Source organism: Carassius carassius, chromosome 8, assembly GCF_963082965.1.
Source record: "Carassius carassius chromosome 8, fCarCar2.1, whole genome shotgun sequence".
Taxonomy (NCBI): Eukaryota; Metazoa; Chordata; class Actinopteri; order Cypriniformes; family Cyprinidae; genus Carassius; species Carassius carassius.
The window spans coordinates 26,758,129-26,772,926 of NC_081762.1; the positions used below are offsets into that span (position 1 = coordinate 26,758,129).

Genomic DNA, 14,798 nt, shown 5'->3' on the forward strand with positions numbered 1-14,798 from the left:
ACAAGTACACATTCAATACAACTATGCACACTTCTTTTTTTCACAAGGGCAAGTAAAAAAAAAAACTCTGAGTCAACTCAAAATGTAAAAATATCTCCAGAAATGTAACAAATGCTGATGTTTTTTGTAAGAGCTGAATGTTTAGGAGTAAAGAAGATCAAGTTGAGGGGATAAATATCTACCTCTGGTCAAAGTGCAGCCCAGGAACACAAAAACCAATCAACCTGAACTGTTTTTTTATTCCATGATGTATATATATGTTTTAGTTTCGTCTCTAGGACCTTCATGGCTTTTGAACTGATCAAGCTCCTGTGTCAGACTGTGGGAGTTGCTCTGGGCTAATAGTGACCTGCCAATCAAACACAACTCCAACAAACATAAGCACAACTGCTTGCTTAGGTACTCCGAACCTCACTCTGCATGGACTTTAATGTCTTCACAGGTGCATTCTGGGAGTTGTGTTTCACAAAAATGAACAATACCAAACTTAAAAGCCTCAGGAAGCAACTTGTCACTCAAACTACTAATCAAAACAGCAATCTATCTTGCTTTTCCTTCTACAAGTATTTCAGAGAGGGCCGTTTGCTGATTGCATCAACTGACTATGTAGGATTCATGGAGTTTTTATGTAAATAACCTCCAGTCTGCAGAAGGTAATTCAATCTGTGTCCGTGTTCTGCCTGAGGGCTGAATGGTTAAATTAGCAGTGGGTTAACCAGGGTTGTTTTTTTGGATCGCACCCCTGCTGTGATTTCTCTCCCACAGTGAGTTCACCTGCACTGCCTAAAGCAAGCACGGTTTATTTATACCACAAGAAATCACCTCCACTTTACCTCAGAGACACTCTGGCTCCGTTCCAAACTCTAGTGAGCTGTCACTGTCCACACAGCCTTAATCGAGATACAGCCTCCAGAGACGCTCTCCATAGGTACCCACAGCTGATTCCGGAGGGGTAACACTTTAGTTTAAGAATCAATTCTCACTATTAAATTGTTGCTAATTAGCATACATTTTACTAGCATACTGGCTGTTTATTAGTACTTATAAAGCACATATATATGCCTTGTTCTGCATGATCATACCCCAGATCCCTCAAACCACCCCATACCTGAACTTAACAACTACCTTATTAACTATTAATAAGCAGGGAATTAGGGATTTGTTCAGGAAAAACTCTTAGTTAACAGTGAACATATGTTCCCTATTCTAAAGTGTTACAGATGAAACAAATATTTATAAATACATTACAGTACTGAATAAAAGCTATCATTTAAAATGAAATGCTTATTGACTAGCCTTGTAAAAAAAAAATGTGTATGTGAGTAAACTTCAAAGCTATAATTATATATATTTTTTATTATTATTTGCATGTAATCTAATATTATTCAAATAAAAGGCCACTTAAAAGAAAGACATGTCTCTTAACACACTTAAGCACAATTAGAAAGTTGACTTTTTATAATAATGTCAGTCAAATTAAGTTTTGATTAAAGTAGATTTCAATCATTGTGTTTTAATCTATTGCTGTGTTCTAAAGTACATTGTGTCGACTACAATCACATGTAAAATCCTGGATTATAACTGATTTAACTAATTATTAAAATAACTCATTTTAACTGTAGTGTGTTATTCAATATTACATGTAAAGTTAGTATATTTTAAATTTACTAAATTGCAATTTCATGAAATACATGAAATACAAGTTTTAATAAGTTCAGCTAATTGCATTTAATAATTAAAAAAACTATAGTACATTTTTATTTAATTGCAGTTAACAGTGTGCAAAAACATTACATAATACTTTCAGTTCACATTTAAGTTTATTCTTCTAAAATACATTATTTCTGTTTTTTTTTCTTTCAAGTGCTCTTGATTAAAAGAAGAGAAAATATGCTAAACGTCTATTTTTTCACAAGGGTCTATATAGTGGGGTTTTAATTATTATTATTTTTTTTTTCATCAAGTATGCAATGCTGTTTTGAAATTCAGCTCAATGGAGGCATCCTATAGAGCAGCATGAGTGTGAAATGGACTCGACACACAGTTTGAGTCACATTTCAGAAATACACTACTGTCAACATGACTTAGCCAAAATTTGAGGCACAAAATGGCCAGCAGGGGTCCCAACCTACGCTTGAAGACTGAGAAAGCTGTCCAGCATCAGGTTGTTAGTGAGTAGAGCAGCCTGAATACTGAGTCTCTGTGTGTCCTCCAGCCCAGAGCCAGCAGAGACAAATGACTTCTGCTCACAGCTCAAATAAAAACAGATGCTTGCGGCACAGCTTACATAAAGAGTCCGAACATCCCTATGAGTAGGGCTTTAGAGAACTGGAGAAACGGAGATTGAAAGAGAAAATAGGATCCCAAACAGAGCAAAAGGCTGGCAGTGATTGGCCAGAATCCAACAAAGAGGGCCAATCATCTGCCTCTATTTTCAACCTAACCAGCTTTATCCATACACAATCAGATAAATGGCTAAAAGAAAGGGAAAAAGGTAAGACTTCATCTTGATAGTCTACTTTAAACATTCTGCTGATTATAAGTTACTCTGCAACTTCTTCTAACCCTAACATACTAATACTCAATGACTGCTAGTTGACGTGTATTTGCAAAGTTACCTATAGTTAGTAGAATGTCTAAAGTGGACTATGGAAATAAAGGAGAATAAACACACCTCCATCTAAGCTGCGGGACGCCCTCTTACTGGCGGAGCGCTGGAAATGCGGAGCGGGTCTGTCGATCATGGAGCTGGCCTGGCGGGTCTGGGCTTGAGTTCGGCCGCTGTAGCGAAACTTCGATCCCAGAGCCAGGAACTTCCTGGGAGTGGTGGCCGCTTCTGTGGACGTCAACCTGAGACCACAGAGTTCACATCTCTTCATAATGTACTTGGACTGGGATGGGAATACATGCTGTGATGTGTTGTTTGATATTCATACCTGAAGAATGTGTGATGCTCCACACACACTTTCCACAGTTTCTTGGCGGCCTTGTAGTTGGGCAGCTTAAAGCCAATGGCGCTTTCATAATGTTCCAGCTAAAATTAAACAAATATGAAATACCATTCTTAAACTAACAAAAAAAAAAAATATGTTTAGTATATGTGAGTATATATGTGCACCTTCTTGCACATAAAGATGTGGTGTTTAACCTTTGATTTTAATTTCCAGTTAATAGTACTGAGTGAGAAAAATAGACAAATAAATACGTTATAAAATGCACAATTTAAACGTTTGAAAACACAGTTTCAACCATCAGTATCTGGATACAATTATTAAACAATGTTTAAAACTGAAACATAGAAATTATTTTTTCGCAAATTAAGGAGCCGTCATATTGTTTTTTAATATGAAGTTTGATCATTTTCACAGAAATGAGCTATACAGATTTTAAAAAATTTAAAGATTGTTTTGAAATAATAATAAATTAAAACATGAATTGTTAAACATTTATCATAAAGAATGTAATATATATATTAGATCTTGCATCATTAAAACAAAATGTATATCAGACTTACGTCAGATGGCCGTATCTTGATGAAGAAACTGCTGCGTTTGTAGGAGACTTTGAGAACCTTTGGCCAGGGGAATCGATTGATCCTCAGCTTGTCCTTATACACCATCAGGCCACTGGAGCAGACCCCCAGCATTATATCCACTCCATCCAGATCCTGACAGAAAGAGAGAGAGAGAAAAATGATCTAATCTTTTGACTCCAGTTATTGAAACGCAGTGTGTAAACAAAGACTTTGCAATCACAAAGCTCCACCACTAGGGGGTGGCATGACTTCTCTTTTAAAAAATGAATTCATCATTTATTTAAATCCATGGCTTGATGCAAACAGATTGACCTGGTTTCAACTGCCAAATCTGAGCAGTGACAGGACATGCATGCTTTTATCACAAGCACTCCTGTGAGATGAAGGACATTTGAGTCTAACCAATGCTTTTGCAGACCGATGCTTTGACATGAAGTACGCAGTGGTTTAATCAGTGCCGAGGAGAGTCACACTGTTTAACTGGGACGTGTAATTGAATGTATTTTAAATCCCAGCACGCCTCAGTAAATGGAGACTTCATGTATTTATGTAATGTAAATGTATTCTGACTGTAAAAAATATCGATAAAATCCCAAATAATTCAATTTTGTGTAAAAGATTTAATCAAAATTGGTTTTATGCCATTTTAGCATCTAATTTATTTATTCCAAATTTGTAAGAAAATATTGTATCATGGATTTTATACTGTATTGCAAACATTGCAAACCTCATAAAGACTATTAAACACCTAATTTAATAGCTAATGTGGCTATTCTTTTTATTATTATTATTATTATTTTGTACTTAATGTAAGTATCTCCAGTTAATCTACTGTACCTTTGCCTGGTGGAGATCAACCCCATACATGGCCAGTTTTTTAGCATTCTCCAGGAACATCATATCAGCTTGAGCCGGACTCATAGATCTGTAGAAAAACAAATAAACAAACAAACAAAAACTACTTATAACAACATACTTTGCTACAGAAAAGGAAAGTGCATTATATTTTAATGCTAGCCTGTTGTAAATGTGCATTTTTTTCAACTGCGTTAACAAATATTTCCCGAGCATCCATTTATGGTAGGACTATATGTGCGCGGCAGTAAGAAGCAGTCATGATCACCTGTATGTGCGGTGAAGCTCCATGACTTTCTCCTCCAGCTCCCTGGTCTGTCCTGGGATGAGCTGGAGCTCCTTGGCGTAGTCAGTGGCGTGCACCTCGGGGTCGTACTCGCCCAGCTCAGACTGCAGGGCGTAAGATCCCAGCAGGGCCAGGGTCACGAAAGAGCAGGGCAGGCTACCGTTCTTGATGTCCTTCCGCAGCTGCAAACACAAGTAGTACCTGCAGAGCGCAAAGACTTTCATATAAGCTCAAAAACACAAAGACATTATGTGCCAAGTTATCACATATGACAATATGTTGTTGCAAAAGGAGTCCAGAAATGTAACCATGACAACAGCAGTAAAGTGACGTCAGCGCACCGCTGTGATTATTCAGGGTGAAAGGGCTTTTGTAATTTACGAGTGTGATAATGAAACTGGCTAGAGAATTGCATGCTCACTTGGTAGGAAACAGCAGGAAGCTCTCCATTTTATTAATGATTTAATCTGACAAGTATCGGAGATGATTATTATTATTTTTAAAATTGGGAGTAAGCGAGCAAGAGAGAGGAAGAGAGAGACAAACTACTATCATAGATGGCAGGAACTGGATATTAGTAAGGATGACAACTGAATTCTTCTGGTTCGGATTCGAATTGTAAATTCACTTCTTTTTTTGTGGATCTTGTAAAAATCTAGTTGCAGTGTCACTGCTGAATGCACATTTGACAGGGTACTTCAGTAGGGTTTCCACTTGCTTTGGAGACTCGCATGTCCTGCTGCTACGGCTGCACAATATCAGATAACTTCTTCAGTGACTGAGATGATATTGTAAGGCAATGCATCTGCATATAAAAACCCGAAATGGTTTTAATACTCTAAAAAAAGTATGAGCTACCCTTTCAGGACTGAACGAAAATTTGTTTGTTAACACTTGGTTGTAATCTTTACATAAACCAACTGCTCTGATTGTCTTCAGAGCAGACGGCAGCGTGTGAGTGTTTGCTTAATACTTTGTTTCTGTAGCTGTCGTTTAAATTGTTACTAGCTGCTTAGAAGGATTAGTTCAATTTCTACTTATTTCTTATTTTCAGTTGGACTTACAGCAATTTTAGTACTTCATGGAGTCCAGCAGCTGCCTCAAAGAATTCAGATTGCGTTATTAGCAAATTGTTAATTGCGGCATAGCAAATCAATTTGAATGATTACTGTTGTTTATAGCAGAGCCAGCAGAAAGTATCTGGTTACATGAAATTTCAATGATAACACATGAGTTAAGTAACTCTTTAAAATTGAAATAGGCTTGTATTACTTTGTTTATCTAAAATATTTTGTGAACTCTTCAAAGCAAAATAAGCATTATTTGTTTGCATTTCCTTGTTTAATAAAGGCACATAAAAGTACTTTTGTGCAGCTGTAGCATCAGAATACATAGCTCTTCAGATTGCAATTTTAACCAAATTCAATAGCAGCAGAATGACATAGCAAATTCAGATCCAATGTTATAAATAATATTAGCAGCAGGAAGTCAAATTATTGTTGCTAAAATAGCAGCGAAGCACTTTAGTTGCTTGAAATTTCTGTGATTAACGCTTGGGCTAAGTAGCTATTTAAATTGAAATAGGCATTTCATTTCTTTTCTTTTTTAACAGGGCTTACGGTAGATTTTGTAAATTCTTCAAAGCAAATTAGGCATTATTTGATTGCATTTGCTTATTAATAAAGACACTTATAGCAATTTTAAGTATTTTTGTAAAGCTGAAGCAGCAGTATGCATAGCTATTTAGATCGCAAGTTTAGTGAATTTTAATAGCAGCAGCATGCATAATAAAATTCAGACGCAATGTTAGAAATACAGGTGCTGGTTTATTTTGAACACTCTTTCCCTTTGGACACTTCTCCTTTATATCCTGTTTTGGACATTTTTATGTTATGTTTTCTATATTTATATATATATATATAAAAAAGTGCTGTTCACCTGGTGATGTCTTCTGATAGCTGGGCAGGATCAGGTGGGTAGAACTTCACATTGAATGTGAAATCGTAATTAGTGCCTAAATAAATGCACACATGATTTAAAACAGGAACAACAGAAAATTAGACACTAAAGGTCTTTCTACACTGAGCGCGGAAAAGCAAAACGAATATTGGACGTGATGATGCTCTGGAATAAAATAACAGATTACTATAGATGCTTCCGCATAGACTGCGGACATTCAAATGTTTTTTTTTTTTTCTCTTATTTTCTCTTAAAATAGTAAATGTATATCCTGAATGCACTGTAAGTCTTTTGGATCTGCACCTAAGCGTGCAGGTGTGAATTAGCAGAAGGCGATCAATCGTTTCACGCATGGTGTGAAAGCAACGTTCGTCATGATTCGACTCGCTTTTTTGCATCATGCTCAGTGTTAAAATGGCCATAACTTTATTTTTATATGTCAAGGAGACGAACGGCGGTGATGTGACTCACCTTGTACTTGCCGTCTGATCTCCTTGGTGAAGTCCAGCCATGTCTAAAAGACAAATAAAGCTTTAGCTAAAGGCCTGTTTACACAAGTTCTGTTGGGCAGATTCTGGTTGAAAGTGTTTTTATCATTTATCAGTTAAACATTTTTTTTCATATAATTCCTCTGTGTAGCAGAATGATTATTAATCTTAATAATTATTGTAATGAAATTGTGTTTTATAGCAATAGTAAAGAATAGTTTCAATAACTGTTTGTCATTTAAAAAGAAAACAACCATTCTTTCTATTTTGACTAGAATTCCACTCCAAAGTTAATCTAAAAATAAAGAAAACATGGTGTGTCAAGAAAAAAAAAAACATGCCACATACAGATTAAAAGAATGAGAGTGAGTGCTAACAGATTGATGCACCTTTATGGTTGGTGTCTCCCATATGGCCAGACCATAATAGTCTTTCTCTAACAGGTTCAGGTGGTCACACACTTTTGCAAACAGCTCCTGGCCTTTGGCATGTTTCTGAAAACAAAGAAATGTAGTTTAAAGACATAAGCTGATTGGAACAGTACTATTTAAGTATTTTAGTCAGACAACAACTGTAGTCCTTAAATAGCAGCTTGTTATCGACAAGCATTAAAGCATACAGTGATTTTTAGACTTATGAGATACAACTGTGCGTGATTTATTTTGTAGAATAAAAAATGAGAGTCAAAGACATTTATGAGATAATACATGGCTTGAAATTCTCTTAGAAGAATATATATATATTAGGGGTGTAACGATACGCGTATTCACATTGAACCGTTCGGTACGAGGCTTTCGGTTCGGTTCGGTGCACGGTACGCATTATGGACCGAACGGTTCTTTGCACTAAATAATTATATTTGGAAAATAAATTTATTTTTGAAATATAATGATATGCGTTCAACAAGGTAGCCCAATAACCCAAACGAGGTAACAGGCAACGCCCCTGACACCCCCGAAGAAGAAAAAAACACCAACTTATATGTTTATGTTAGGCTACTCAGTCAGGCGCTCGCTCACTCAGTAATACGCGCTGAAGGCTCGTTGCAAAATGGCCAATGCGTTTAACAGACCAGAAATAGAAGATCCTCCAATAACCAACAGGTCTGGTGTTTGGGTGCACTTTGGATTCCCTGTAAGCTATAATGGTGATGGCAAGAGAGTGGTGGATAAAAAAAACAACGATATGTCACATCTAGGGTACACCAGTGGGAATAAAAAAAAAAAAACCATCAGCGGGAATACTTGAAACATGTCAACTCATTTATGCCGACATTACCTTAGTGTGTCATTATCTGGGAAAAGACGAAAAAAAGGAGAAACATACTCGCAACAAACTATCCCCGCAGCATTTAGACAGACATTTCCAACAGATTCAAACAGGGCAAAAGACATCACCACGGCGATTGGTAGGTTATGTTATAGCCGCGGATATGAGACCTTACTATTTACCATTGATTCTATCATCACCATTATAGCTTACAGGGAATCCAAAGTGCACCCAAACACCAGACCTGTTGGTTATTGGAGGATCTTCTATTTCTGGTCAGCGCGTACTGAGTGAGCGAGCGCCTTACTCTGTAGTGGAAAACATAGTTTTTAAGAACATGCTTAATGTAATTGAGCCCCGTTATAATATTCCTTCACGAGCCCATTTCAGACAGACCGTAATTCCTGCTTTGTTCCAAAAAACATAAGCCCTATAGAGAACCAATTGAGTAAAAACACACTCAATATAAAGAGTTATAGAGTTCCATATAAAAAGTTACATCTTTGTATTTGTTCATAACTAATATAACATTTTCATTTTTTTTATATATATATTTTTGTTTTATACAGTATGCTGCTAAGAAAACACTATAGAAGATGGGTAAAGAATAGCTCCATCATTGTTCAATGTAAAAAAAAAAAAAACATACTTTTAGTTTTAATAAATAAAACATTTTTTTTAAAAATCAAGGAAATTTATCTGCCAATTTTTTCTTTTTGCTGTATCTAAAACGTACCGAACCGAACCGTGACACCAGTGTATTGTATCGAACCGAACCGTGAATTTTGTGAACCGTTACACCCCTAGTATATATATATATATATATATATATATATATATATATATATAGATATACTGTTCCTTCAGTGTAGTATGGAAACACATTTTTACCAAACAAGAAAACAAAAAGCTTTGGTAAATCAGAAAATTGTTAAAAATCAATAATATGAGATACAATGTTAAAATTATGAGATACTAAGTCATAATCTAGTTATAGGGCAAAAATTATGAGAAAAGTGAAGTCAATGGGACAAAAGGCCAAAATTATTACATAATTTAAAATTAACAATAAAGTCATAGTCATTAAAGCAAGTCAAAATTATGAGACAAATAGTCAAAATGACAAAAAGTAAAAGTAACAAAAACAATTGATATGACATCAATAGTTGAAATAGTGACAAAGGTCATAATTATGTCAGAAAGTAAAAATTCTAAGATAAAAAGTCATAGTTCTATAGTATAGTATATAGCACGTGAATATCGAGTTCCATTCACTTCCGTGTCTATACTAGGGGTGTGCATGGATAGTCGAACATTCGTATATTTGTTTTGCTCTAATTATTCGATAAATTAAAATGATATTGGAATTTCACTATATTTTTGTTTGCCATAAAAAAAATTAAGAAAAAAAAGTACACAATTAAACCTAATTGGGTCACTTTATGACCTTTGATTCTCCACGGAATATTTGAAGATGTAACGCAATCAAAAAATAATTAATGAATGAATACATTTAACATTTTACATTTAATCATTTAGCAGACGCTTTTATCCAAAGCGACTTACAAATGAGAACAATAGAAGCAGTCAGGTCAACAAGAGAACAACAACAGTATACAAGTGCCATGACAAGTATCGGTTAGTCTAGTGTAGAACGAATAACCAGGTTTTTTATTTTTTTATTTTTTTATAAATGAAAAGACAAGAAAAGGAAAAGTGCTAGTATTAGTTGGTTAAGTGCTGTCGAAAAAGATGAGTCTTTAGATGTTTCTTGAAAATGACTAAAGACTCACTGTACGAATTGAGATTGGGAGGTCATTCCACCAGCTGGGCACAGTCCAGGAAAAGGTCCGTGAGAGTGATTTTGAACTTCTTTGGGATGGCACCACAAGGTGTCGTTCACTTGCAGAGCGCAAACTTCTGGGGGGCACATAAGATTTAACCAGTGAGTTTAGATATGTTGGTGCCGTGCCAGTGGTCGTCTTGTAGGCAAGCATCAGTACCTTGAATTTGATGTGAGTGGCTACTGGTAGCCAGTGTAACCTGATGAGGAGCGGAGTAACGTGAGCTTTTTTGGGCTCATTGAAGACAACCCTCGCTGCTGCATTCTGGATCAATTGCCGAGGCTTGACAGTACATGCAGGAAGGCCCGGCAGGAGAGCATTACAATAGTCCAGTCTGGAGAGAACAAGACCTTGGACAAGAAGTTGGGTGGCTTGCTCTGACAGGAAGGGTCTAATCTTCCTAATGTTGTATAAGGCAAACCTGCAGGACCGGGTAGTTGTAGCAATGTGGTCTGTGAAGCTTAACTGATGATCCATCACAACTCCTAGGTTTCTGGCTGTCCTCGAAGGAGTAATGGTTGACGAACCCAGCTGTATAGAGAAGTTGTGATGAAGCAATGGGTTAGCTGGAATCACCAGGAGTTCGGTCTTCGTAAGGTTAAGCTGAAGGTGATGGTGAATCATCCAGCTAGAAATGTCACTCAGACAGGCTGAAATGCGAGCAGCTACCATCGGGTCATCTGGTTGGAATGAGAAGTAATTAGATAAATAAAAAGGATTTTGAAGCTGCTCTTGCTAGTCACAGGGCTTCAGTAACCGAGAGCAGAGCAGTCTCAGTTGAGTGGCCACTTTTGAAGCCAGATTGGTTGCTGTCCAGGAGGTTGTTCTGTACAAGGAACATAGAGAGCTGGTTGAACACAGCTCGCTCAAGTGTCTTTGCAATGAATGGAAGAAGGGATACCGGTCTGTAGTTTTCAAGAAGCGCTGGATTTAGAGATGGTTTCTTGAGTAGTGGGCTTATCCGAGCCTGCTTGAATGTTGAGTGAAAAGAGGAGTTGATAATGTGAGTAAGCGAAGGTATGACTGAAGAAGAGATCGCTTGAAGGAGGTGAGTGGGGAATCGGATCAAGTGGACAAGTAGTAGGATGCCTGAACAGAAGTTTGGAAACGTCCATCTCTGAGAGTGGGGAGAAGGAGGAGAAAGAGAGTGCATCGGTCATTGTGAAGTTGTCCTCAGTCTGCGGTGCGGAGAATTGGCCGCTGATGGTTCTTGTATTATTTGTGAAGAAAACTGCAAAGTAATCCGCTGTAAGAGTCGATGGAGGAGGTGGTGGCGGCGGATTAAGAAGAGAAGAGAAAGTCTTGAAGAGTGTCCTAGCGTCACAACAGCTGTTAATTTTGTTGTGGTAGTAGGATGTTTTAGCCATGAAGACATTTGCAGAGAAGGAAGAGAGGAGAGACTGATACACACTGAGGTCGGTAGAGTTTCTTGATTTCTGCCATTTCCTCTCTGCAGCCCTGAGTTTAGAGCGATGTTCACGGAGAACCTCAGACAGCCAGGGGGCAGATGGGGCAGTGCGTGCTGGTCTAGACAACAGTGGGCAAAAGTTGTCCAAGCAAGATGTTAAAAGTGGAGTAAAGAGTTTCCGTAGCGCTGCTCCTGTCCAGAGCTGAAAACAGAGAGTGCAGGAAGTGAGGATGAAACCACAGAAGATAGGCGAGATGGAGAGAGTGAGCGTAGGTTCTGTCGAAAGGTGACCTGCGTTGGAGTGTTAGGCACTTCAGGAGTAAGTGCTAGGTTAGCAGTAATGAGGAAGTGGTCTGAGGTGTGCAGTGGAGCAACTGAAGAGTTGTCCACAGAGCAACAGCGCGTGTAGATGAGGTCCAGTTGGTTGCCTGATTTGTGAGTCGCTGTAGTAGACACTTGCTTGAGATCAAATGAGGTGATCAGAGTTTTGAAGTCAGCAGCCTGGGGTTTATCTAGGTGGATGTTGAAGTCACCAAGCAGTACCAGAGGAGTGCCATCTTCAGGAAAGTTTGATAGCAGCACATCCAACTCCTCCAAGAAGTTTCCCAATTGACCTGGGGGACGATAAATGACCACAAAGTGGATTGATTAAGAACTGCGGTCTTCTACAGTACTTCAAATATGCCGTGGAGAATCACAGAAAGTGACCGAATTCAAGAACATTGTTGTGGCATCTTCCAAGCAACGAATAAACACCGCTAACTTGGAGAATGCAGTGAAAACTCCTCTTCTCGCGTCCGCCCTAGACCCTCGGCACAAACATCTCAGGTTTCTCAATGAAAACATGAGAGAAGTAAGATTTTTTTTTTTTAACATTATCAGAACATTTTCCTTGATGTGAGTGGTGCGGATGCAGCCGCCGTCACCAACGATGAAGAGGATGCAATGCTCACTCAACAGAAAAGGCTGAGCCAGTTCTTCAGCGATGATTACAGAGAGTCCAGCCGAGGAGAGTGGAAACAGTTCTTGCTGGAGCAATGTATTCCACCAGATGAGGATCCCATTCAGTGGTGAAACGAAAACACAAAGCGCTTCACAAAACTTAGTCTCTTAGCACACCGTTATTTGTGAGTCCCGCCAACGTCTGTGCCGTCAAAGCACGTTTTCTCCGCAGCCGGCCTTATTGTTAACAGACTAAGGAGCCGACTTTCCCCCAATCATGTTTACATGCTTGTGTTTTTTTAACAAGAACATGTAAAACAATAGAAAAAAAAGCAAAAAAGATTTGCTGACAGTTTCAAAGTTAAGTGTAAGCATTCTGTAAAATAGCCTAATTGCTGCAGGCTGCTTTACGTTTTTTCTTTGTTCACTTTTTTTTTTTGCTCTTAATCTGTACTTTTGTTTGTTTGCACACATTGTTAAAGGTTTTCAGCTACAAAACACGATGTGTAATGTTCAAGCTTATTGTGTGTAAGCTTGTTAAAAAATGACAGAAACAATAAATGTTGCTGAAAAATAACGTCTGTCTCATTAAACTTAATTTAAATAAACGAATATTCTAATATTTGTTTTTTGTGAGCTCAAATATTCGAATGTGATATTTGCGGAAAACGCCCATCCCTAGTCTATACTTTTGCCTGAAAAGACACATACGCGCAAAATTAAGTCCAAATGCATTTCTCTGCAAGTATCCTTGTAAACACAGCTGCTTATGGCTTAGGTGAAGATAAACACTTGAGAAAGAAAATGGATGTGTAACAGTATATTGTTTCACAGCATTTTAATGTTGCTGTTGCTTTCTGTGTCATGAATGTTAAACCACAAACAGCATAAAGAATAATCACTTTTGTAAATTTAACATAGATTTGTTATAATAAATGTATACAGTGAAGACTATGTTATTTTACATTTGATTATTCAATTTCTGTAACTGAATACTGTTAGACTTACCTGGAAAAACATAAAGAACTGTTTATTTCATTTTAATCTTTGTTCTATTATATTTATACGGTATATGCTTATAACTTGTTTATTTATTAATGCTGCTTTACTCACCTACAAAATCCCCCTACTCATTGAATTTTTTTTTCCAAATAAAGCTATTCAAGTCATGTGGTGATTTTTTTCACAATATATATAGCAGAAAAACAAAATATCGCAATATGAGCTTTTTCCAATATTGTGCAGCCCTGCAGCCTCCATAATAGAGAGGCAAGGCAAAATGATGACATAAAAAGTTATTAAATTATTACAAAAGTTGCAATTATCAGTCAAGTCATAATCATGACAGTAAGTCAGAATTATGAGATAAAAAAGTAAAAATGACAAAAAGTAAAAATTATAACAGCAAATAGACATAAGTTTAAATGATGACACAAAAAGACTTAATTATTCTAGTAAACTGAATCTATAAGATAAAAAGTCATAGTTTTGACAAAAAGTGAAAACTGTGATATACAACGTCAGTACAACGTTGTCAATATGGCATATTTTACATTAATCATTTTGACTATTTACCTCATAATCATGACTCATAATTATGAGATACTATGTCATGTTTTTTTTTTTTTTCTTATGTGGCAAAAATGTTCTTCCATAATAGAATGCATATTGTGCACAGTACGCTGATTTTTGTATGCATGGAATACCCAGATTCTATAGTACTGTATCCCACAATGCAATGTGTATGGCTTTACTTTCCAGGGTGAATGAACCAGAAGTTAATAGGGACATGATGTTTTTGATTAATTACTATTGTGTAACAGCAAGTAGCAAGGTCATGTGACGACAAAGTAACACAGCTGTTTGAAACGTGGAATTTTGCATAACTAATTTTGAATTAGGCCTGTACAGTTCATGTTCTATAAAAATAGTTGCCTTATATTCCATTCTGTACATAGAGACTCGTGAGTGGAAACAGAATTGTTAGCCTAGCTCGCTACATGCTAACAGCAGAATTAACTGTGAATGTAAAACGAGAATTGCGGGTCAAGTTGCTGCTAATAGGGATGTTCTGTTTTCACTTAGGGTGCTGTCTTTGTAGATAGCAGACATCAAGTCTGCTCACTCGGTTTCAGACAAGAGCCACACATTACGATGGCAAGAAAAACAGGCCAAAGTGTCAGATCAGCAGAAATAGTCTCTGGGTAGTCTG

At 37.1% G+C, this 14,798-nt stretch overlaps 1 protein-coding gene across 10 annotated transcripts in view; it reads right to left on the minus strand.

The window, feature by feature from the left end:
- LOC132145663 (protein 4.1-like) overlaps window positions 1-14,798 on the minus strand; it is a 72,584-nt gene that overhangs the window by 28,779 nt on the left and 29,007 nt on the right. For all 10 annotated transcript variants that reach the window (XM_059556838.1, XM_059556843.1, XM_059556841.1 and 7 more), the window contains exons 4-11: window positions 7,513-7,617; window positions 7,107-7,149; window positions 6,615-6,690; window positions 4,659-4,877; window positions 4,373-4,460; window positions 3,515-3,667; window positions 2,937-3,034; window positions 2,675-2,850 (exon numbers count right to left, since the gene is read on the minus strand). In XM_059556838.1, the coding sequence (XP_059412821.1) occupies window positions 2,675-2,850; window positions 2,937-3,034; window positions 3,515-3,667; window positions 4,373-4,460; window positions 4,659-4,877; window positions 6,615-6,690; window positions 7,107-7,149; window positions 7,513-7,617 (958 nt within the window). The remainder of the gene's footprint in view (window positions 1-2,674; window positions 2,851-2,936; window positions 3,035-3,514; window positions 3,668-4,372; window positions 4,461-4,658; window positions 4,878-6,614; window positions 6,691-7,106; window positions 7,150-7,512; window positions 7,618-14,798) is intronic.